This window comes from Stenella coeruleoalba, assembly GCF_951394435.1.
Source record: "Stenella coeruleoalba genome assembly, chromosome: 1".
NCBI lineage: Eukaryota > Metazoa > Chordata > Mammalia > Artiodactyla > Delphinidae > Stenella > Stenella coeruleoalba.
In genome coordinates this window covers 8,961,826-8,986,586 of record NC_137169.1, presented here as the reverse complement: position 1 = coordinate 8,986,586, position 24,761 = coordinate 8,961,826, and the positions used below count along the sequence as shown (strand labels likewise).

General features: G+C 55.5%; 1 protein-coding gene across 1 annotated transcript; it reads right to left on the bottom strand.

The window, feature by feature from the left end:
• DRAXIN (dorsal inhibitory axon guidance protein) lies at positions 1–24,745 on the bottom strand. The gene is made up of 7 exons (XM_079931289.1): positions 24,613–24,745; positions 11,081–11,541; positions 8,506–8,696; positions 7,069–7,180; positions 6,561–6,650; positions 4,719–4,808; positions 1–1,105 (listed from the first exon to the last, which is right to left on the bottom strand). The coding sequence occupies exons 2-7, from the start codon at positions 11,529–11,531 to the stop codon at positions 993–995; spliced, it is 1,047 nt and encodes a 348-aa protein (XP_079787415.1). The 5' UTR covers positions 11,532–11,541; positions 24,613–24,745; the 3' UTR covers positions 1–992.
• Positions 24,746–24,761: the final 16 nt, after the last annotated feature.

The window sequence follows — 24,761 nt, the reverse complement described above, 5'->3', positions numbered from 1 at the left end:
CTTCATGTCTCAGAATATCAGCTCCCAGAGGGCAGGGGTCAATCTGCCCAAATCATGCCTTATAGGCAAGCAGGTGTTTAATGCACATTTTCTCTTGTTTTTTAAATGATATACCTTTGTCCAGGGAAAGAAGAGAAGAGTCGGTTATTCCAGCCTTCACCACAGTGAAAGGAACAACTAGAGAACACGTCTCTCTCACCGAAAGCCGTGGAGAACCTGAAATGCGTCCTTAGTTGTGGAGGAGCAAAGACGTGGGCCTTGGAGCTGGTCGGACCCAGGTTCAGACGCCACATTCACCCTGACACTTCAGGACCTGGTGTTTTCAGTGGGGTCTTGGGTCCAGCAGCATTGGCATGCCCTGAAGCTTGTTAGAAATGCAGAATCGACTGAATTGGAATCTGCATTTTAACCAGATCCCTGGGGATTCTTACACAGGTGAAGGTTTGAGGAGAATTGATGTGGGACCCTGGACAAGTCATAAAACCTTGCCTCAGTTTCCTCCCCTGTAAAATGGTGATTATGCCTACCTTAAAGGGCCATGTGACAAATGAGATAATGTATGCCCTTCATTTAGCGCAGTGCCTGGTACATAGGAGGTGCTTCGTACTCGTCTCCCAGGGAGTTTCCATTCTTTCCCAGCTCGAAAACCTCTTCCTTTTTAAACTTGAAACAATTGCAGTGCTGCGGTCGGAGGCTAGAGGGCGCTCTCGACATTGCCATCGCGGAGAACGCGGACACCGGGATGCGCTGGCGGTGTGGGTCTCCCATTGGCCGGGTGGTGGCTGCAGGTGTGCTGCTGCTTGGCTCCTGGGCGGGGGCAGTTCGCCCAGGGCTCCCCTCCTGGGGCTGAGTGTCCTGGGTCTGAGCCTGCAGCCTCAGTCATCTGCCTCCCCAGTTGATCTGCCACCGCGAGTTATAAACAAACTGCCCGGCTTCTCCAAGCCTCCCGCGCTCAGTCCCCTGGCCGGTAGGGAGGCGCCTCACGCGGCCCGCTAGACGTTGATGAAAGATCCCTGGTCGCCGTCGGCCGTTTCGGGCTCCACGCAGCGCCCCTTTCTCCGGGTGACCCTGCGGTTCCGGTGGAATTTGACGTAGCAGCGCAGCCCTGGGTGAAGGGAGGCAAGGGGGTCAGGGATGTGACCAGCCAGACCCCTCCGCGCCCTCTGGAACCCCCTGCATCCTCTCACCACGACCCCCTTCTTTTTTCTGTCCTACAACCAACCCATCCCCCGCAGAGCAGCCTGAATGGGCTTAAAAAAGCGAATCACAGATGGAGAAGGCAAGAGTGAACAGATGGAGCACAGGGGATATTTAGGGCCACGAAACTATTCTGTGTGATACTATAATGGTGGGTACATGTCTGCACATTTGTCAAAACCCATAGAATGTGCAACACGAAGAGTGAACCCCTAATGTAAATTATGGACTTTAGTGAATAATGTATCACTATTGGTTCATCAGTTGTAAAAAGTGCACCACACTAAAGTAGGGTAATAGGGGAAACTGTGTGTTTGGGGGGGCATGTGAGAACTCTGCATTTTTTGCACGATCTTTCTGTAAACCTAAAACTGCTCTTAAAAAATAGTCCATTAAAAACCTTTTGTTAAAGGGATGCAGATTCTGCCCTCCCCTATAAAACCTCCCACGACTCCCCATTGTACTCAAAAGGAGATCCAAACTTCCTACCCTGGCTTATAAGACCCTCTGGGACCTGGACCTGCCTCCTGTCTGCTCTCTTCACCTCCCACTCCCCTCCTCACTCTCTAACTCCAGCCACACCCAGTTTTCTTGCTTTTCCTCATACACCCATTCATTTTTGGCTCCAGGGCCTTTGCACTTGCTGTTCTCACAGCCAGCAATGCCTTCCTGAAGTTCTTGGCATAGCTGGCTCCTTCACAGCCTTCAGGTCTCAAAGGGACCCTCCCTGACCACCCCAATTAAAGTAGTCGTGGCCCTCCTGGCCCACCAGTGGGAGGGGTTCCTGGCTGTGGCTCTGTCATAACCACATGTCAGGCATCCCCTGACATACATGGGTAGACATGTTTTTCATTTAAGGCCACAGAAGGCCACATCCTCCTGACTGGGGGTGGGAAGAGATTGCTCAGTGTGGCCTGAGCAATCCCTACATTTCAGTTTAGGAGTGACCACGGGGAGAGAGGAGGACATCACCTGCTTAAGATCTGCTTACGTCACTGTCAAGAGAATAAAGGAATTGCTGTGAAGTTTGTGCTTTGGGGTCTAGAATTGACACCTGGATCGCAGCTTTCAGACCTGTGGCCACACAAAATACACTTAGGAGGGGGGCAGTGGATTATAAGCAGGAGTGGTCGGTAGCCACAGAAGCCCTTCTGGAACCCTCCAGAATCCAGGCTGGCCTAGACTGCTGGACTTCATCCCTGGAACCTGAGTTCACCATTTTGGGATTTCTCAGAAGTCCTCAGGACTCTTGGTCCTCAGAGGGTTCCTGACAGCCTCTTCCTGGACCATCTTTAATGAGCTGTCATTTCTACTCAATTTTTTTTTTTCTGGAGCCTGAGTCTCCACGGAGGAAGCAAGAATTTTGGTGGGGCCGACCGGGGTGGGAGAGACCACGGGAAACGAGGGATGGGCTTTGGCTGCGCACATATCTTTTGGATGCCTGGAAAGCGGCCCCCTCCTACCTGAGGCCCTGGGGAGGAAGGAAGGACGCCTTCCTGAGCAGAGGGGCTGGGCACCAGCTGGGTGTGTGAACTCAGTCGGGCCACGTCCCCCTCACGTGGGCAGGATGGATCTGGAGGCCCTGGCGCTACTCCGGGCTTCCTGGACCTCCGGGCCATTCTGCACCTCAGTCTCCTCCTCTGCGAAATGGGCCGCCAGCCCGGCACACGGGGAACAGAAGGCAGCTCCCCGGCATCTCCACCCCTGCCTGCCTCCATCCCCTCACCTCCCAGCTGGTCCTCTGTGTCTCCACTCCTGCCCCCAACAGTACTGCGGCCAGAGTGAGCTGTTACACTCGTAAGTCAGACCAGGTCACTCCCCTGCTTAAAACCTGCCGACACCTTCCCATTATAACTCAAAGTCCTGCAGGATCCTCCCCGCCAGCTTCTCCTACTTCCCCTTCTGCCACCTTCCCCGTTGGCTACTGTGTGCCAGGCGCCCTCAAACATGCCAGCCTCATTCCTGCCCGAGGCCCTTGGCTTTGCTCTGCCGCTTGCCTGGGACTCTCTCTCCCTCCCCCCACCCCTCATTTTCAGGTGGCTGGTTCTGCAGTCCGCTCCTGCCCACCCTTTCTAAAACACCTCCCAGACTGCTCACCAGGCCAGTCTGGATTATTTTCTTTACAGCCCCTATCCCTTTCTAAAGACATCTTGTCTACTTATTTGCTTACTGTTGTTCATCTCACTAGAATGGAATCCATGGGCGCAGAACTTGCTGGCTCTCTTTGCCGCTGAATCCCCAATGTCCTCATCAGAGCCCAACACACAGTAGGCACTCAATAAATATTTCTTGACAGACTGGATGAATGAATAATTGGACCTAAGCAGCTTTATCGCTCTCACAGCAGATAATTTTTGAGGCTAATGTGAGAAAAAATTGGGCATGTATCTCAGAATGGTCAACAGAGGGACTGAGACCAAATCCCTTCACTCAGGAAATGTGCGCCCTGGATGTGGGATGACACTGAGTAATTATTGGGCATTTTTGGTATTTTGTTTTTAAAAGAGCACTTATCTCTTAGATGTGTATACTGAAATATTCACAGATGAAATATCTACACTTCCAGGAGTGGCTTCAAAATCCTATTGCAGGGACGTCCCTGGCGGTCCAGTGGTTAAGACTCTGCGTTCCCACTGCAGGGGGCGCAGGTTTGATCCCTGGTCGGGGTAAGATCCCACATGCTGCGCAGCGTGGCCAAAAAAAAGATTTAAAAAATCCTATTGCAACGGGGGAAGCAGATGGGAGGGGAGACAGCACAGATTGGCCATGAGTGAGCATTACTGAAGCTGGGAGACGGGAAATGGGAGTTCATTATACTATCCTGACGACTTTAATATATGTTTGAAATTTTTCAGAATACAAAATTTAAAATGTTCTCCCACTTTTCTAGCTATGTAGGTTTGGGCAAGTGGCTTAACCTTTCTGTGCCTCAGTTTGCTCTTGGGTAAAATGGGGAGAACAATTGCTCCCTTCCTGGGATCGTTGGGAGGTTTAAGGAGATAATGGGTAAAGGGCTTAGCACAGAGCCGGGTACACCTGGACCCACCTGGGCAGGAGGGCACATACCGCTCCACGTGGGAGCTCCGAGGAGTTAAAGAGGGAGCCAGCCGGGCAAGTGCATCCTTCCCTGGGACAGTGCTGGGAAACCCACCCCCCACTCCTTGTTATCACGCTTGGAATGTCTCCCCTGGGATAGAATTCCGGTATGAAAGCACCAGGCTTCTCAGGTTTGATCTTATTTTAAAAGATACGCTCCTCTCTCCTCCCCTCTCCCGCCTCCAGATCATGGGAGATCATGCCAGCTTGTATTTCAAGAGGTGAGAAAAGCAAATGTGACCAACGATGCCAGGAATCGAGACTAAATGAGTTCACAGATTGTGGGCGCCGAGCAAAGCTGCCCCTGCTCGCTGTCTTCAGCCCCCCAGGGGTTCTCCCACCCCCTTCTCCGCCCACCCCAGCTTGGAGGAGAAAGGGAGGTTGCGAGGTCTCCACACCGAGGGAGCCCCCGATGTCGGGCTCACCTTCCACACACATGCAGTCGTCAAAGCATTTGTTGTTCAGGCCTCGGTTGTGGGGCGTGCAGAGGTGCTCCCGGAGGTCGCAGCAGGTCCCTGCCCACACAGCAAAAGCACACGCGGTCAGCCACGCCGAGCGGACCCTCCCTGTGCCCTGCACACGCTCCCACTGGACAGGAGATACGTCATCTCCACGGTGGGGCCATCCCGGGCAGGATGGACCATCTGGTGCGCAAGGCTCCCAGCTGGAACCACTGACGAATGTCACGGCCGAGGCCCCTGGGGGCGGGCGGCAGAGATCCCCAGATGCCCCAGATGGGCAATTGATTGATCATGGGAGGAGCGAGGGCGCTGTGGGATTCCCCCCCTGGGTGGAACGGCTGGGGGCTGTCAGGTGTGAAGTTAGCATGGAGCTGGGAGGGGCCTCAGTGATCATGGAGCCAACGTCCTCTTTGGACAGATGGGGAAACAGAAGCCCCCGAGAGGCAGGCCCTAGGCACGGCCTCGCCCACCATGGAGCCAACTCTCAGAGCCACTGTTCAGTTGGCCCAAACTTGAGCCTTTTCCTTCTGCTCAGGGTGAAAACAATGGTTTGGAAAGAAAACAGCCTTTCAGGGAGCTGGCGGTCTGGCTTATCCGATGCCAAATGGCTTGTTGGGTTGCTGTTTTGTAGAATATTCTGGTCACTGAATTAACGAGCATCGTGGAGGTGTGCAACTCAGATGTCCCTCCGGAAGGCACTTGCCATCCATCGGCCAGGAGAGCAGTTAGCTGCCAGCCTCCAGCTGTTAACACCTGCAGGAGCCTCCTGAGCCTTCAATGTCACACTGTTCCGGAGCAGAACAGCCCAGGCAGTCACTGGCTCAGCGGGGGTGCCAGGGCCGGGCTACCTGCCCAGCAGGGGCCTCTTCTAACAGGGAATCTTTGCTCTGGAGCTCCCCGCTGGGCTGGCAGGCGACTGCATCACAGTCTCCTGTCCATTCCTCCTTCGTTCCACTTTTATCGTTCACAGGCCTTACCCTACCCCCCACCCCCAGAAACCTCCTGCCCTTCTAACTCCCCCTCGCTATCGTCTTCTCAGAAGTTCCGACTGACCCAATCAAGGGCCAGCAGTTTAGACGATCAATCAAAACCCCAGGCCTTAGGGCTTCCCTGGTGGCGCAGTGGTTGAGAGTCCGCCTGCCGATGCAGGGGACACGGGTTCGTGCCCCAGTCCGGGAAGATCTCACATGCCGCGGAGCGGCTGGGCCCGTGAGCCATGGCCGCTGAGCCTGCGCGTCTGGAGCCTGTGCTCCACACCGGGAGAGGCCACAACAGTGAGAGGCCCGCGTACCACAAAACAAACAAACAAACAAAACCCCAGGCCTCTGTTTTCAGACTGTCTTAATGGGCTCAGCTGCTGGACAGGTCAGGATGTCATCAAAGTATCCCAAGAAGCCCAGCAGTGTCATGATGGAACAAGGACAGAATTAAGCCCAAAAAGACGTTAGGAGAGAGAAGTCGAGAGAAGGATCATCATGATTTAAGGCAGCGTGGGGCAGCGGTTCAGAACCAGGCAGACTCAGGTTTGAGCCACTTCCTAGCTGTGTGACCTCGGCTGAAACACTTAGCCTCTCTGAGCCTCAATTTCCTTGCATGGGGAATGATAGGGTCTCTTTCTCTGGGTTGCTGTGAGGATTAAATAGAACAAAGTATGACAGCAACTCTCAGTAAAGTGGTAGCTGTGGTTGTTATTATTTACCATCCCTAAAGAGTCCTGCTCATGTGTCTGGGAACACCCGCCCCCATCCCTACGCAGGTTCCCCCAGCGCCTGGCCTAGTGCCTTGAACACGATGCTGGTTCGGTACCTGGCAGGCAGTCCTGGTGATGGTCGCAGGGCTCCCCTTCAGCCGGTGATGTTTCATTCCCATCACTGGAGAGTTTGCCCCGGTGTTTCTCTGGGGAAAACAGGATCTGTGGTCACAGGCTGAGGCTCAGCACGGCAGAGAGATTAAGCACAGAACACCAGGGCGAGAGCGCCCACACCGCCACTCCCACAGTGTGGCTTGGATAAGACACAATACCTCTCTCTGCCTCAGTTTTCTCTTCTCTAAAGTGGGATCAACAGCAGAACAGACCTAACTTTTTTTTTTTTTTTAAGGTTAAGTGAGTAGCTACGTGGAAAGCGTTTGCCGTGCGATGAGCACTTGAGAGCAGCAAGTCCATTTCAGTTGTCCGTGCCATTGTAGACTCCAGGCCCCCTATCCCACCTTGGACATATGTAGGTCAGGCTGGGGTCACCGAGGCCCCTACCCCAATGGATGGTGGGAGAGGGGAGGGAGCCCAGCAAGGGGGTGGCGGGGTGGGTAGACATACCTTTCTTCTTCGTAGACGGCCAGACCTCAGGCTTTAAGTCTTCATAATCGGTCCAGTCAAACAAGGCCATGTCCAGTGTGGGCATCACCTCCCCGTCGGGCCTGGGATGAGCCTGCAGAAGGGGGTAGAGCGGAGGGAGCTTGAAGAGCCCAACAGGTGAAAGAAGAAATGTGGGGCCCCAGGACCAGAGAGCAAAGGAGGGGCTCCTCAGAGGCCAGCTCACCCTGTGCTGGACAGCCTGCAATCCCAGCCCGGGGACATCGAGAGGGCCGCCCAGAGCAGCCACCCCCAGTGTGGGACGGTGCCTACAGGCAGCTGATGTAGTCGGGCAAGTGGTCCACCAGGCCCTCTGGGGGAGGCGGGGGGAGGCAGCTGTGTCCGCTCAGGAGGAAGCCCAGCTGCGTGTTCCCCTGCCCCTTCTCTCCCCTGCAGACGGCATCAGCTCTCTGTGGCACTGTTGAGGCCACGGCCGTGGCTCAGTTCCACTCACAGCCCTGGCCACAGTAGGATGTGAACCCACCTTCAAGGGCTGGGTTCTCAACACATGGGCCTCAGGGGCCCTGCGACAGCACAGGTAACCATGAATTCGTCGGAAATGGCCCACAGTCTTATCAGAATCTCAGGGGGGTGTAAGACCCAGAAAGAGAATAAGAAAGATCTACTGCTAAAAAAAAGTTTTATTTCTTCTACACATATATTTATTTTTGATCATTTTTAATGATTTTATTTTGAAACAAATTCCAAAGCCCCAGAAGAGGTGCAGTGATGCACCTCACGTTAATTGCAACAAGTACCCTCCCTCTAGACTCACCAATGGTCGGTGTATTTGCCACGTTTGCTGGCCTGCTCCCTCTCTGTGTATCTTTTTGTTTCTGTTCTTGTTTTCTTTGTCTGTGCCACGCGGCATGTGGGACCTTAGTTCCCCGACCGGGGATCGAACCCACACCCCCTGCAGTGGAAGCGCGGAGTCTTAACCACTGGACCTCCAGGGAAGTCCCTTCCATATATCCTTTTTAAAGGTCTGAAGCAGATGGGTCAAAGTGTTAACTAAAGCTTGTTAATTCTGGATCATGGGGACATGGTTTTAAAGATTATCATTCTCTGTACTTTTCAGCATGTATGAAATTCTTCCCCAAAGGCCCTGCCCTTCCAGATGCAGAGACCAGTGTGCTGAGCCAACACTTGCTTCCTTGGCATTCCCTAGAGTGAGCCCCCAGGACCACTGCCTGGACAGTGGCAGCCCTCCCTGGCCAGTGGGCCCACTGGCCTGAGCTGGGCTGGACGGGCATCGGGAGACCTGGATTCCATCCAGCCCCGCCGGCCTGGACCAGCTCCTTCCTGCCACTGTGCCTCAGTCTCCCTAAATGTACTAAGAGGGCTTTGCATGACATCATCTCAAGGACGCTTCCATCTCCGAGGCCGCCCCGGGCCCCTTACCTGGGGCCACAGGGATGTGACGGGCAGGATCAGGGACTCTTCTGTGGCAGGTGCTGCCTTAAAGGTGGTGAGGTAGAGTATGGTGGGGGCCAGGCTGGTGGAGGATTCCTCCATCGCGGCATCTGGGCCCTGGTCTTCTGACAGCTCCACCTTCTTCATCAGGGAGCTGGGACCTCTGACCAAGGCTCGGCCTGAGACAAGGAGCAGGAAACACAGCAACTGTATCTGCTTGCCACCCACCACCCCGTATCGGCCCACAGCTGGACCCACATTTCCTGCTGCGAACAGGGGGGCGGCAGGAACCACATGACAAGCTATTGGCTCAGTCGACATCGCTGCTGCCCACCCTCCTGTGGGGGTGGAAGCAGGAGTCTGGGGGCAGGACGAGGGGGGAAAGTCTTGGATGAATTTGCAGTGCTGCTGGGGAGATGGCCCAGGATTCTTGCTCTAAAGCAATATTCCAGCAAGTTGCAGCCAGCAGTGTAAGTGCAACGAATGGAACTTAGTAAGATTAACCATGGAAGGCTTCCTGGAGGAGAGTAAGTTTGAGTAGGGGAGCAACGTGATGAGGCCGAGAGGCATTGCAGGGAGGCAGAGGCCTTTGAGAAGGCTGGGAGGTGAGAGCTCCCTACGTGGTGATAATGACCGTTTTATTGAGTACATGCTGTGTGTGCTGGGACCATGTTGTACGCTGGGTCCTGCTTTACAAGCACTATTTCACCTAACCTTTGCAGGAGCTCTGGCAGGGAGGTACTCTTTCAGCCTCATCTACAGGGAAGGAAACTGAAGCACAGAGAAGTTAGGCAACTTGCCTGAGAGCACACAGCTAGTGAGTATCAAAGTCTGAATTCGAACCCAGGTCCATTTGTTGCAAAACCAATACTTTTAACCACTGAAGCTGCCTTCCAAGATATGTGGGCAGGATGGGGTCGGATGAGTGTGAGGGGGGAGAGTGTGCAGGGTTGGGGGGTGGTCGGGAACCAGGGGGCTTCGAGAAAAGCTAGAGGCCCCATGCTCATCCTTGCCTCTTTTTCTCAGGCAAGATCTGACTTTAAGGTTGGTTGGGTCAGTTGGGGCCTCCCCACCATCCAGAGATGAACCCCAGAGAGTAGGAAGGGGACTTGGGGACCACTGAATCTGCTCTATTCATTTTACAGAAGGAAACGGAGGCCCCATCAGGCTGAGACCTTACAGCTGGTCAGCAGGCCTGGGCCTGAACTCCAGACCTCCACTCACCCACTCTCGTGGGAGCGCCCGGCTGGTCCACGGGAGCTGGGGCTGGAGCTGGGCTGGGCTGAGTCCACGCCCCGTGTATGCCTGCTTGCTTGCTGTCAAGGCTGCCACTGCCCCCACCCCACCTGACACGTGATCCCCAGGGGCGGGAGGCTGAGAGTCTAAGCTGGGCAAACTCCCCTGTGTCCTGTCCACTTGGGGGGTCTCAGCGGGCCTGGAAGGGAAGCAAGTCCCAGCTGTTTGCAGGAGAAGGTGGGGCTGAGGCTCCACCACCCCCCTCCTGCAAAGCCCCCCGCCCCCATCCATGCCTGTGGCACTCGGTCTGCCCCTAGAGGCAGTCATGTCACATGTAAAGACTTGGAAGCCGAGGTTGCCTGCCTGGGCTCTGGCCAGGGGAGACTGGGGAGGAGCCTGCTGGGTGGGGCTGCTGGGACACGTTTGTCCTGGGGAGGCTGGGACCAGTGGGTGGTTCGGCTCACAGGGGATTTGGGAACGTGGAGGGAACTTAAAGGAAGGTCAGAAAGACGAGGAAGAAACCCCATCAAACAAACAGAGCAGAGGCAGGAGAAATAAGGACGTGACCGCTCTCCTTGGTCAGCCGTGTCCAGGTCGGAGGACGCGACTCAGCACTGAGAGAAAACTGAGAATTAACTAGTAACAACCACTGCCCATTGCCCCTGCCACGTGCCAGACACCATTCTGGGTGCTTCAGATAGCAAGCCGGCTCTGAATCTACCCTGAGGGCAGAAGGGGCCATGACACTCACTTTGCAGAAACTGAGGCACAGAAAGATGACTTGCCAGTAAGTAGTGGAGCCAGAATCAGACCTGGGGCAGATCTGGCTTCAGAGTCTAAGCTCTCGGCCTCTGCTCTGTGCCTCGGAGTTGATTAAGTGATGTGCTTGGAGGGCACCGAACTGTCCCATCTCTATTCAGGACTTACAGTAGGATGGATTTAGGTCAGATACGAGGTAGAACTTCCTGATTTAGGAGGACGATCTACTGATAAGACTGAGCTCCTATGGCCACATGTCCTTCTCTTCCTCCCATGCTCCACGCCCAGGCCTTTCCCAGCATCCACTTCTTACCAGATCCCTCTGACTTCAGTGAGACCCCTCCCTTCCTCTGGGGGTCCACTACCTGTCCCCTTTGGGGACCCTGGATGTCCTCCCAGGGACCTCACACCATTGACACCGCCACCCCCCACTCCCCCCCCCCCCCCCCCCCCCCGCCGCCCTGTCCTGTCCCTGAAGTCCCCTTGGCCCTTTGGATCTGATCCCTCTCCCCCACTCCCCCTCCCCCTTTCGTTGCAGGGCCCCACCCCCTCGAAGACCTCCAGCTACCTCTGTGCAGTTTCAACCTCTCCTTACGTCTCTTGTGCTCCCTGCCTCGTTTCTTCACCCTCTCTGACCCTGGAGACCGGCTCTGCTTCTCGGGGTAGGGCAGTGTCAGCCCCAGGAGCAGATCCTTGTCCTGCAGCAGGCCTGCAGGACTCTGCCCAGGCAGCAGCCCCCCTGCCCCTGGCAGCCTGGAGGCCTGCCTGGTGGTGGCAACCACAGCCCCATCCTGGGCCCGGCCAGGTGTGCCTGGGTCACGCTCCTTCTTGCCCAGGCCCTGCCGGCGGTGGTGGCTGGTCTGGGGCGTCCACAGTGCTGGGCCCGGGAGGTCGATGTGATTCTCCGGGAGGTTCCGAGCAGAGCTTCCGGGTCCCAGGGAGACTGCCAGGCTCAGCTCCAGTAGCAGGAGGAGGGCGAGGAACAGCATGGGGGCAACGTGGGTGGTGGGCCCAGCCATGGGCGTTTCCCTGCAAGAAAAGCAGGACTCTAAGGGGGCAGCCCTCCTCCTCCTGCACGGCCCGGCTCCCCAGTCCCCTCACCCCCACTATTATAGCCTAGTGTTCCTCAACAGGGATGGAGGGGGACTTGGCCCCCTCACCCCTCCAGGTGACATTTGGCAACATCTGGAGACATTTTTGGTGGTCAAAGCTAGGCAGCACCACTGACTTTACTGGGTGGAGGCCAGGGATGCGGCTAAACACCCTACAATGCTCAGGACTCCCCCGTGACAGGGAATCGCTGGCCCAGAGAGACTCCAGCGCTGAAGCTGAGAAGCCCTGGTTCCAATAGTTGAAGAAGCGCCCAGGTTCCAGATCAGTCTAGATTCCTCTTTCTTTACAAACCTCTGCCTTTGGCTAAGTTCCCCGGAATGAGCTGAGTCCCTCCAAGCTCAGAAATAGGCCGACAGTCCCAGAGACTTGCCTCAAAGCCTACATTCAAACAGAGGGAATAATAGCACGTGAGCACGTGCTGTAAGCAGGAATCGTGTTCAGCGCTTGGTGTGAATGTCTATCCCTTGGTCCTTTCACCGAGTCTCTGAAGTGACGCCTATTCTTTTCTGAAGTGGAAATAAAGGCTCAGAGAGGCCGCCACACGGAGTACGTGGTACTTATGCAGCTGCTAGGCCTGTGCTCTGAGCTCCCACGTGCTGTCCCAGGACAGCCCAGGCCTTGCCTTTTCTTTTCCTCCAAGCTCCAGGCAGGTTCTGACAAGGCAGGCGCTGTCCCTGCTGGGGCTGGGGAGCTCTGGAGGCTGGACTCTGACCCTGCAGGGTGGGGTGAGCTACCTCCGACCTACACTGGGGACAGCCCATCTTTCTGCACCAGAAGTGGTGTCTCCTCAGGGGACCTCACTGCTCCCCCCTCTGCGCCAGAGGAAGAGTCGGAACCCCCAGATGCTCCAGGAGCACTTGGAGCTAAGGCTCAGGAGCCTTGTGGCTGGGGGACAATGGGAGTGTCCCACCCCCTGGGGCCCCTCCCCCATAGCCCTCCCCCCTACACCAACCTCACTGCATCCGGCTGAGCCGGCACCAGGTTAGCCAGGCTGATGGAATTTTCATGGCCTCCCTGGGCCCCCTGCATATTCCATTAGGTTCACAAAGGTGCTTACACAACCGTCTCCTTGTGATTTGTGGCCTTGTAATTGCCCAGGGCTGAGGAAAGGCTGGTGGCCTGGGGATGACTGCTGGCTCCCTCCCTCCAGCCCCCTCAGGTCCTGCAGCCCCCGCACTGGCCATCCCACCCCAGGTTCACCGTTAGCCAACGCTGAGTGAGGGGCCCTTGAAGTGGCTGGGGAGGACAGGCTGACCCACCCTGGGAAGAGCGAGGGGTCTGGGGGAGGGAAGCGGCTCCTCCCCAGCTCGCCTGGTCACCAGCCTCCTGTTATCCTGCTGTTCTATCATCCCCCAACTGGCGTTAGTGGTCCCCCGGGAGGTGCGGGCCTCTACTGCCCTGGGCTCTGCCCCACCAGCCTCAGCCCCAGCCTTTCCATAATGAGGGCCCGGGGGGCCGGTGCTCAGGCCGGTGCTCAGGCGAGGCCTGCACTCCTGCGGCAGCCAGGTGGGAGGAGGAGGGGCCCTTCGAGAGGCCTGTCAGTCAAGCATTGTTCTGCCCCCGGGGACCCCTCAAACCCTATTTCCAGGCCTCAGGCAGATGCCAGGCTGCATTGAACAGACTCCACCCTCCTCTCCCTGTGGCTGAGAAAGGCTGAGTCTGTGTTGGATGCTACCCTGACCCAGCCCCGCCCTTCTGTCCTGCGGGGACATCACATCGATAACCTGGGAGAAACCCACAGAACACCATCAACACGGGACCTTTGGGACACTGGCCTGGTGAACAGAATCCCTCCACCTTGAGAGTAGAGAGGAGCAAGGTGGGACACCCAGAAAGTGCAGGCAGGGGCTTCCCTGGTGGCGCAGCGGTTGAGAGTCGGCCTGCCGGTGCAGGGGACACGGGTTCGTGCCCCAGTCTGGGAGGATCCCACATGCCGCAGAGCGGCTGGGCCCATAAGCCGTGGCCGCTGAGCCTGCGCGTCCGGAGCCTGTGCTCTGCAACGGGAGAGGCCACAATAGCGAGAGGCCCGCTTACCGCCAAAAAAAAAAAAAAAAAAAGTGCAGGCAAGGGACCAGATGAGGCTTGGCAGAGGGGTGAGGGGTGGGCAGCCCCACGTCGTGTATGGGCAGCGTGCTGTCCCTGTGGACACACATGAGGCCGATCAGTGACCCCGAGCCAGCCTCTGAGCTTGGTGACCAGCCTCGGCACTAGTCCCAGAGGACAGCTCCTCCCCTGCAGAGCCAGGAATTGAAGCCCAGCCCCATCCCAACCCTACACCCCCATGCATCATGACCCCACCCATACTTGCCATCTCTCCCAATGAAGTCCTCTTACCAAGCCCTTGCCAGTGGCCATGGGTCTGTTCATCATACCCAGGAACCCCAACTTCAGTGCCATCTTTGTTCCCTCCCACCCTTTGCACCCCACAAATCATGTACGCAGCCAGCCTGGGGCAGGGAGCGGGGATTTCAGCGTGCAGGCTGAAGCACCTGACAGGCCATCCCTCTCCTGGATGGATATCAGCCCCGTCCAGGCCCCGGACCCAGCCCACACTGCTGCCAAAGTGCTCTGATCCTGACCCTCTCCTGCCCCAAACTGTCCATGGCTCCCTATCCCTTTCCCATTTAACCACAGACTCCTCGCTTGGGTACTCAAGATCTCGTATAATGTGGGCCCAACCTAACTCTGCAGCCCTGACTTCTATTTCCTCCCCGTCACAGCCAATAGAGACTATGCCCTGGGCCTCGAGCACCTCCCATCTTTCCTGTCTCTCTCTTCTCGCTGAGGCTGTTCCCTCTGCCTGGAACAGCCTCTCCTCTTCACCCTCATCTCTGTCTCTGTGGAACTCCTGCCCATCCTCTGGGACTCGTCCCAAATGTCCCTTCTGGCAGAAAACTCCCCCCTCAGGGCTCCCACACAGCTCTGCCTAGCTCATTTTCTGCTGGGGCAATCAGCCTTTTTTAAAGTCCCCGACTAGGAACCTCCCTGCTGGTCCAGAGGTTAAGGCTCCACGCTCCCAATGCAGCGGGCCCGGGTTCGATCCCTGGTTGGGGAACTAGATCTCACGTGCCACAGATAAAAGATCCCGCACGCCGCAACTAAAGATCCCGCACGCCGCAACTAAAGATCCCGCACGCCGCAACTAAAGATCCCGCACGCCGCAACTAAGACCCGGCGCAGCCAGATAAGTAAATAAATATTAGAATAAATAAACAAAGTCCCTGAGAAGATCTGGGGAAGATCCCTTTCCCCTCTGTCCCTGTCAGATTTACAAGACCCTGCAAATAACAGGCACTGACAGCTACGGATCGGGATGGAATCAAACTGACACCCGAGCAGAAGATGGTAAAGAGTTCCCAGGGAGGGTGTGCGTGTGCATGTTTGTGTGTGCGACAGAGAGAGAGAGAAGGAGGCAGCTAAGTGAGGGCTGGGGATGCTAGCACCTCTTTGCCCTGAAGACCGCATGGAACCCTGTCCCCAAGCCCACAGCATTTGTACTTGAATCTTGGCACATTCCAGCAGCCAAGTTGCCAGCCTGGCAAAGAGCCACTCGGGGAACACGGGCTGCTAGAGAAGCCGCAGCGAGGATCCACAGCGATGCGGGCTCCAATCCACTCCGCCCGTCTGGAAGCCAGCTGGAGGCGGCCTCCCAGAGCACCAAGCAGCCGGGAGACAAGGGGCAGCAGGTGCCCCGCGTGCCCCACCCCCATCAGCCTGGGATGGTTCTGCCCGAGGTTTGCGCATAAAGCCTGCTCTCTGGACGCTCAACAGCTTTCAGTCGCCCGGGACAAGAGAACCATCCACAGCCCCGAGACAGCCGTCTCACAACAGAGATCTACTAGTGACTCCTTAAAAACTAAACTGAACAAGAGCAATCGTCGTCATAGGAGCTGCCACTCCCTGAGCAGTTGGAAAGCCCAGGCTCTTACAAGCCTACTTCATCCCTTTCTTATTGCATCCTCTCAGTTGCCCTGCACAGGGCAGGTTGTTCTCCATTATTTTTAAAATGAGGAAACCCAGGCTCTGGGAGGGTAACCCACAAACACAAGGCGACAGCACTGGTGAGTGACAAAGCCCCACCTCAAGGCCTGGGTTCTCTCTGCACCCCATCGCCCGTCCACTGAGCTTCGTCGGGGGTCGCCTACCTCCCCCACGTAACCTCCTGCCATTGCTGCGAGTGCAGTCAGGGCCCCGGAGCGGGGACCAGGCAGCTGGGAAGAGGAAACTGACAAAGGAGGGGAAAGGGGCTTGTCTCGCGCCCTTATCCCGTCCCCATACTGTGCAGAGTTGAACTGCCGGCGTGGTCTCCATCCAGAAGCCTGCGGGGAGGCAGTGTTAATGCAAATGAGGGCAGCTGATGGAGCCCGGAGCTCGCTTTGATTCCTGAGCCCCCTCCCCCCTCCCCACAACAGCCTTGCATTTGGGGGCCGGGCGACTAGGGGAGCTCCTGCCCACCTGCCTGGCAGACAACAGGGAGGCCTGAATTCCTCCTTTACTGATCAGCTCACCCGATGCCTGATGGGCTGGACGGGAGAAGGGGGCAGGTAGGGGGGTGGGAGGTGGGAGCAGTGCTGGCTGAAGGGGGTCCGATGGGAATCCTGGGCCAGGAATATCAGTGATGCTCTGATGGAGCCTAGGGATTACGACGCTCAGTCCAGGCTGTGAGCCAGACAACCACCCCCCAGGAGAACTTGGCCGTCAACCCCCCTCCCTGACCCTGCGTCTCCTTCTCGCGTGTGAAAGTGACGCATTTGAGCCACCATATTTGGTAGAGATGTTTCAGGGGTTCTCTAAGCATTTGATTCTAACCTCACTTTTAAAAAACATTTGTGAAGCTATTTTGAAAACTGTAGGTAAAAACAACAGACACTCTCAAATGCGTCCTCTACACACTTTTAACTCGGGTACATCCCCACAATAACCTGGCCTCCTCCCGGGTCACTGCAGAGTCTTCCAGGGATGCGAGGTGAGCAGTTTAAAAGAACTGTTGCCATTTGCAGCTACTTATTGACATGTTCCAGGATTTTCTGGACACCAACGACCAAAGCCTGTTAGAGGCTCGGTCTCATATCGACAAATGCAACTGACATCCATAGCCTGCTTTTATACCATTGAAGACAGCTTCTTTTTTCTCTTTGACTTACTGTAAAATGGGCAATATTGTACATTGGGGGCATAACAGTGGTCACACGGCATCCCCATGGAGGAGAAGCTGAAGAGTCTGACGGCATGTAGGGCTTGAAACTGTATCTGCACGAAACGGAAAACGTTTTGGTTTGGGGAAGAGATTATTGGTGGTGTTGGTGAGGTGCTACACCGCTCATAAAAGGCTGCCTTTATTGATTTTATATGTTGGGATTATGGATAAGATTTCATGGGAAATGATTCGTACTGCGCAAAAAATAATGGGGGGGGCACTAGGGGAAGACCACTGGATCACTGGGTTAGATCAGATGGTCTCGAGGGCTCGGTCTGCCAAGGCAGCCTAGGAATTTATGATCTATAGTGACAAGACTCCTCCATCTGTCTGTCTATCCAACCGACAGCCCCCTGTGGGGAGGGATGACACATCATATCCTCCAGGTTCTGGAGTGAGCCCCCAGGGACCAGGGACAGGTATTGTGAAGTAGCATGAATTCAGAGGACATATTTGTGAATGTTCAAAGACAAAACATGGGAATTCCCTGGCGGTCCAGTGGTTAGGACTCTGCGCCTTCACTGCTGAGGGCACAGGTTCAATCCCTTGTCGGGGAACTAAGATCCCGCAAGCAGCTCGGCCAAAAAAAAAAAAAGACAAAACACAGCCATGCATGATGATAACAAGCCCATTCCTGGGCCGTCCCTCCCTCTCTCTCGCTTTTGGAGGAGCTCTGCCTTGCTTTGGTCACCTCTCTAACTGTGACTGACCCCCAGCTCCCAGATGAAACCCTAACCCACCGAGCCGCTGGGATGGGCATCCTGAGGCCAGTACAGGGGTCTCTGGGATGACTGGCACACTTCTATCTTTCAAGGGCTCTTCAGAAAGGGGTGCACAGTGCTGGGGGTCAGGGATCTGAACAGGAAGGGGCGCTGATTCCTGCCACTCCCCTGGCCACAGCTCAGGTCTTGAAAGGACCCTCCACATGGAAACATCCTAACCCTCTTTAGCTCATAAGAAACTGGAAGGTAGCTGCCTTCTGCTAAACCTGGACCAGAAGGGACTTCCACACCTGAGGGGCCAAGAAACATCTCCAAGGGGATCTTGCTCCCTTAAGAGAACCCAGCCTTCCTCTGGGGCAATCTGGGAGCCAGTATTCTTAGCCACAAGTGATGAGCTCTCCCGGCTCATGGGGGAAGTGGGTCTGGAGTTTTGTGGCCTGCTGGGCATCTCTGGGGACCCTGACACTAAGGGCTGAATTCTGTCCTTCACAGTAGCTGCCTCAGGCCAGACTGGGCTCTGTGTAGATGCCCCCTTATCACAGAACTCTTGCCACATTCCCTGCCATGTTTCCAGTAACACAAACATCCTTCGGTGCTGCTGTCTGCCCAGGCCCCAGCTCATCATCCAAACATCCTCTACTTTGTGGTCAGAAGAACAAATCGGACACTAGCTTTCCTGCTTAAAACTCTTCAGTGGACATTTCTGCAACTCATACAGCAGACAAGAGATTAACTCCTTAATATATAAAGAACTCTCACTCCACTCTCATCCCTGGGAGCCCTGGGGGCAGTGTTTGTATGCCCAGAACCCCAGGTCAGTAGTGCTTAGGACAGATTTTGTGAGATGCAGGAATTCTCTCTGATTTTGTTTCCATACCGTGAAGATTTTAGGAATGCTCTAACTTGGAATGATCTGCCTGACTCTGCCCTCTGGCACCCCCTCATGACTTGACTGGACACTTCCTGGAATGGCTGGAATCAGACAATGGAGGTGGCCATCCCCAGGTACCCTCTTCTGCTCTTAGAACAGTGGACAGTGGGGCCACCTGGTAGTCAGCTCCACAAACCTGGAACTCCAGTTGGGGTCTTAGAGCATCTAAGACAGCAGGTTCCTGTCTTCTTTAGGGGGAGTGGATTCCCCCAGGGCTGGAAAATGAGTAGTTGTAATTGTTCAATCAAAATAGTTATGTCCCATAATTCAAAAAGAGTCATGTACCACAATGTTCATTGCAGCTCTATTTACAATAGCCAGGGCATGGAAGCAACCTAAGTGTCCATCGATAGATGGATGGATAAAGAAGATGTGGCACATATATACAATGGAATATTACTCAGCCATAAAAAGAAACGAGATTGAGTTATTTGTAGTGAGGTGGATGGACCTAGAGACTGTCATACAGAATGAAGTAAGTCAGAAAGAGAAAAACAAATCCCGTATGCTAACGCATATATATGGAATCTAAAAAAAGAAAAAAAGGTTCTGAAGAACCTAGTGGCAGGACAGGAATAAAGACACAGACGTAAAGAATGGACTTGAGGACACAGGGAGGGGGAAGGGTAAGCTGGGACGAAGTGAGAGAGTGGCATGGACATATATACACTACCAAATGTAAAACAGATAGCTAGTGGGAAGCAGCCGCATAGCGCAGGGAGATTAGCTCAGTGCTCTGTGACCACTTAGAGGGGTGGGATAGGGAGGGTGGGAGGGAGACGCAAGAGGGAGGAGATATGGGGATATACGTATGCATATAGCTGATTCACTTTGTTATACAGCAGAAACGAACACACCATTGTAAAGCAATTATATTCCAATAAAGATGTTAAAAAAAACAAAAAACAAAAATGGTTATGTCCTCAATGACAGTGGGGGAGAGGAGGGGGATCCTAAATTCTTGGGCTGGGCTCTTCCCAAGTCAATTTGGGACTAGATTCTGTCTCCCGAGCCCCTCCCACGATCCTCCCACCATCACACCTCATCATGAGTCATAATTTCCCTGTCTGTGAAATGGGATTATTAGCCTGTCATGAGATTTGACTATTTAGGAAATGAGGACTTCTGTGTGATTGGGGAAGGGGAGGTTTCCAGGTATGGAAGGAACTCAGGCAGTGGAGGTGGGATGGAAGGCAGCAAAGATGAGCTTCCTGGAAGGGGGGAGGGGAGATAAGAGTTGAAACATCTGCCCTGTGGGGTACTCATCAGTGGATTGGCCTTGACAGTCCTGAGCTAGTCCCTACCCATCTCCCCTGCCGCCCTGAGGCTCTGTGCCCCCAAAGTGCCACCTGGCCAATAGGAAGGGGCCTCTCAGCCCCCCCTAGGCCTCAGAACAGCCAGAGCCCCACCTACCGCTCCACATGCCTTTGTGCCAACCTGGCCTCACACAGAGAACTCTGCCTCTTGACCCGTGGAGCCCCAGGGTGGAGACTGCCAGGGACAGTGAACCAGGTAGTCACCACTTGCTGAGCTCCTCTGGGTACAGGACCTGGATGCCATGCAAGGGAAACTGCTCTAGTCTGAAGACCTTGTCCCTGCTTCTGGAAATTGCCAGTCTGATTGGGGACAATAGCCCTGGCCCTGGGGAGCTCCCACTGTAACAGGGAAGATCTAGGTCTTGCCTTGGAGGACTCTTAGACTGATGAGACGTGGCTCCTGTCCTCAGGGAGCTCTCAGTCTGAGCAAGAAAAGCAGCCCCTGCCCCAGGAAGCCTCCAGTGTAACAGGGGAGACCCTGTTGCTGCCCTTAGGGATTTCCCAGTCTGATAGGGGAGACACAGCTCTGGCCTTGGACATTCCCAGAACATGGGGAAAACATACACTTCGCTGGAGGGAGCTTCTATTCTGTGGGCAAAGACACAGTCCTTGCCCTCCAGGTGTCCCCACTCTGACCTGGCAGGGAGGCCACAGACCTAATGAAAGATTGAGGCACAGATGTAATTATTATTGATTCAAACACAAAAATGTCAGCCCAAATCCATTAAGCTGAGCCATGGGAGAGCACCCCCTGACCAGAGCGGAAAGAGCTGTGTGACCTTGGGCAAGTCATTTGACCTCTCTGAGCCTCGGTTTCCTCTCCTGTAAAATGCTGGAGAATGAGGGGAGGCAAAGGTATACAGAGTGAGTGGTACCCAGTAAGAGTGCGATAAACAGTAGCTGTTGTTATTATGAGGAGGGGAAAGAGCGGGAGTGGGGCTTGGGGGTGGGTTCCTGGAAGTGTTTGTGCATCTGTGCCTGCGTGTGCATGGGGGCAGGCACAGGTGGCCACGTCCTCAGTGCTCGGTGGGGTGATGGATGGCTTCGGTGGGGCAGGTCAACACAGGCCCAGGCCAGCCTGGAGGGGACCATTGTCTTAGCAAATGAGGTTTGCCTTTCCGCAGGGGCAGCACCATCTGCTTTTATTATTTCCAACAGCAGCCTCGGGAATTCCCACCCCCCTGAGGCCTCACACCTCAAAAAAACTGATGTAGGGCTATTGTTTTGGGGCGAGGGAGTGGAGTCCTACCTCCTGCTACATTACAGGTACTCGACACCCCTCCTCCTCTCCTAAGCCATCCTCCTGGCCCCCTATTCTCCAAATGTCATTATCTTGGTTCCCAGACAATTTGGTCGCACCCATCACTTAATCGAGTGACAAAATGCCCACTGTCAGTTCCGGCAGAGGTCAGTGTGGAGTAGAAAGACACCTGGAGTCAGACAAGCCTGGGTGTGAATCCTGGCTCCAGCATTCAATAGCTGTGTGACCCTGGGCAAGTCAATTAACCTCTCGGGGCTTCAATCCCACATCTGAAAAATGAATGTTTGCTTGGGTGTCATTTATAGGGTATCAACTACTCTAGGCTTAGAGCTTTATATATTATCTAGTTTATAATTCAGCCCATTGAAGTGGACAATACTTTTCAGGTAATAACAATAGTAACAATGGTTCAACATTGGGACAAAGATTTGAAGGATTTGCTCAAGGTTACACAGTAGAGTGAGTGGTAGAGCTGGGATTTGAACCTGTGGCCACCTGACTCCAAAGGCAGGCTCTTTGACCACGCCTCATGCTAACTCGGTAACTAGTACGAGTACTGACGCTGTGACTTTCAGGGATGACACGTGGTGGGGGCCTTAACCCAGAGCCTGGCACAGAGGGGGCCCCTAAAAACTTGAGGTGTACAATTACTTTATCCCAACTGCTCTGGATTCCAGCACCAGTACCCCTACACTCACTCAGGGACGTGTCCCAGACGGTCAATGCCAGGCCATGGTGTTGCGGGGTGCGAGGCTGCCAAAGCTGGGAACTGGTATGAGGGGGGCAGGGCCTCTAGTGGCAGGGTCCTTCCTGGGGAGGCCTGTGTTCCATTGGCTACGGTGGCCCACGTGAGAGGAAGGGCTGGGGTAGGACAAGCAGAGGGCCTGGAACAGCAGGAGAGGTGGGTGGCACCTGAATGGGCCAGTGGAGAGATGTTAGTATGACACCTCCCCACCCCGGGAACATGCCCAGCTCGTGCTCTTCCCAGGCTGTGGAGTCAGGGAGGCCAGGATGCAAACCGCTGCTCTGCCACATTTCTGGCCGAGGCAAGTGAAGGTCCAGGTCACGTAGCTGCTAAGCTAGTCTGCTGAACTTGGGCAGTCAGTTCCCTGTCTAGCCGATTTCCTCTGTTCGCATCAGGCACAGAAATCCTCCTCATCTTCTGGAGGCGTGCAGAGCCCCCAGTACCACAGGGACTTTCCAGGAGGCTTGCTCCCCGCTCCACAACCTCACCAGTCTGCCCTAGGGCCAACTCTGCCCCTGGCCTGGCCAGCGGGACCCAGTGGAACCCACGGATAACCTGTGGCTTGCAATTGTCAGTTCATTCCTATCTCCTTGGCCAAGGATTCCATATATTAGAACAAATACGGACAGAGCACGTGCTGTGCTGCTGTGTGCCAGCTGTGTCTCAGGCACTGGGACCCCAAGTGGAACAGGACCCAGCCCCGCCCAGGGAAGTACAGACCACAGGAGAGACAGGGAGGCAAGGGGGGCAGGAGGGCTCCCCACAGGAGGGGACATCTGACCTTGGCCTGCAAGGGGAGACATTTTAGTTAGAGGGGAGAGCCTAGCAAAAGCTCGGAGGCAGTCGGGGCGTGGAGATGATCGGCCCTCCGTCGTGGCTGAAACCCAAGATGCCGACAGGGGGTGTGATGGGAGGCAGGCAGCAGTTAATTTAGTGGAAACAGGGAGCTATGGAGGGATGTAGGGATGCGAAGCACGGTGAATTGAACGGTGGGAAGGGAGGCAGAGAAAGTGGCAGAAAGGATTGTGAGCAGGAGTCTGGATGGGGTGTGTGTGTGTGTCTGTGTGTGTGTGTGTGTCTGTGGGTGTTTCCAGTCCCATTCTTGCCTCTCTAAAGAGAAAGGCACTAGTTGCTAGCTCTGGCTGTGGCTGAAAAAAAAGCTCAGCTAGGGGAACCCAGAACTTTCCAGCCGGGAGAAGATGTCCCTCTTCCAAAGTTGCCCTCATTATGGCCCTAAGCCCACATCACTGCCCGACTCCTGGGGTGGTGTGTCACCTGTCGCGATGACACAGACGATGGTCAGAGGGTTTGGGTGATTACACAACAGGTGCAGGGTCCAAAATACAATCCCCCCCAGAGGAAAGGAAATGGCTCGTGAGCGAGAGCCATTAAAAAAGAAATGGGTGCAAGACAGAGATTCAGAATTGGGAACGAGCCACGTGGATGCCTCATGATCAATGACCAGCTGTTGGCAACATCGACACAGCCACATTGATCTCATTTTGAAAGCAGACACTCTTTTCTTTCTGATTTTTAAGCTCCGATTTTAGGACAAGCAGAGAGGAGGAGGGAGAGAAAGAGAGAAGAGTGCCAGTAACAGTGTGTAGGGGGAGGTGAGCATGATACGGGAGGGGCCACAGTCAGGTTTCTCTGCAGTGTCTCTAAGCCTGAATTTTTGATCCACTTCCCCCTTTCTGTGGACCCCCTATCCCCACCCCACCCCACCCAGGGACTGGGACTGTAGAATCCCCCGTGGCCACCGAGTGTGTGCCTCGCTGGCATCCGATATGTTTTTTTCACTGCTTTCACATAGATCCCTATAGGTAGGTGCTATTATCCCCGTTTTATGAAGGGGGCACTGAGGCTCAGAGAAGTGCGTCCCTTTGTCCAAGGTCACTCCCTCAGCCTCCGTCTGCCTGACCCCAGGGGGGTGGTACTGAACCAGTACTGGGACACTTCTCGCATGCCACCAGGCTGGGAGGTGGGCAGCATGGAAGACGGCTCCATGCAAGAGAGACCAGACAGAGGCGAGGGCAGAGGGAGCACGCAGTGCAGTAAGGCAAGACTTGGCGGGAAACCCAAGAAGTCTCACCACTCAAACCTCGGGTCCCGAAAGAGCCTGAGACCCCGGCGTGCGGTTGGAGAAAAGCCAGCAGTGGAGAGGGAGGGAGCCTGAGCCGGGGCCAGAAGAGCGAGGCCAGCGCTGTCGGGGTTGCTAGCGCGAGGAACTGGGCAGTGCTGGCGGGGGACGCAGCCGGAACCTCCCTCTACCTGCAACACACCCCAGCCCCGTAGGCAGCCTCGAAAGAAGCAGAGGGCACTCCTGCCAGCTCTGTCCGGAGCTTAGGGAATCTTCCAATCTTCTTCAAACGATGTCAGATTGGGGTCCCCAGCCTGAGAGACCACCGGGAGACTCAGAGACAGAGAGACAAAGAGAGACCGGGTCCCAGAGGGAGAAGGCTAGTGCCGAGGAGGAGAGTGGGCGAGAGCCGCGTCCGGAAGAGGGCGGCAAGGGCGCACGCTAGGCAGTGTCAGAACGTGGAAAAGTGAGTGTCCGGCGGAAGGCGGGCGGATGAGGGGCCCAGGAGCAGAGCCAGGAGCCGAGGGGAGACGCGGCGAGGAGCGGAGGCGGTGGACCCACTGACCGACGGGTCCGAGGGCCGGGAGGGCAGGGAGGAAAGCAGCATCCTCACCTCCATCCTCAGTCTCCAGCGCGCCCCGCCCCTGAGCGCTCCAGGTAGCCCACCTTTGTCCCGGCGCGCAGCCAGGTGAGGCGGGAGGGTGGAGCCAGGGGCGGGCCAAGGCCAAGCCTTACCTGTCCAACCGGCGGGGCAGGGGCCGAGGGGCGCGGGGCCGAGCGCCTGCGGGAGCCGAGCGCAGCAGAAGGCCGAGCCGCGAAGCCGGGACCGCGCGGAGAGGTGCGCGGGCGGCAGGAGGATGTGCCGAGGCTGAGCTGGGCTGGAG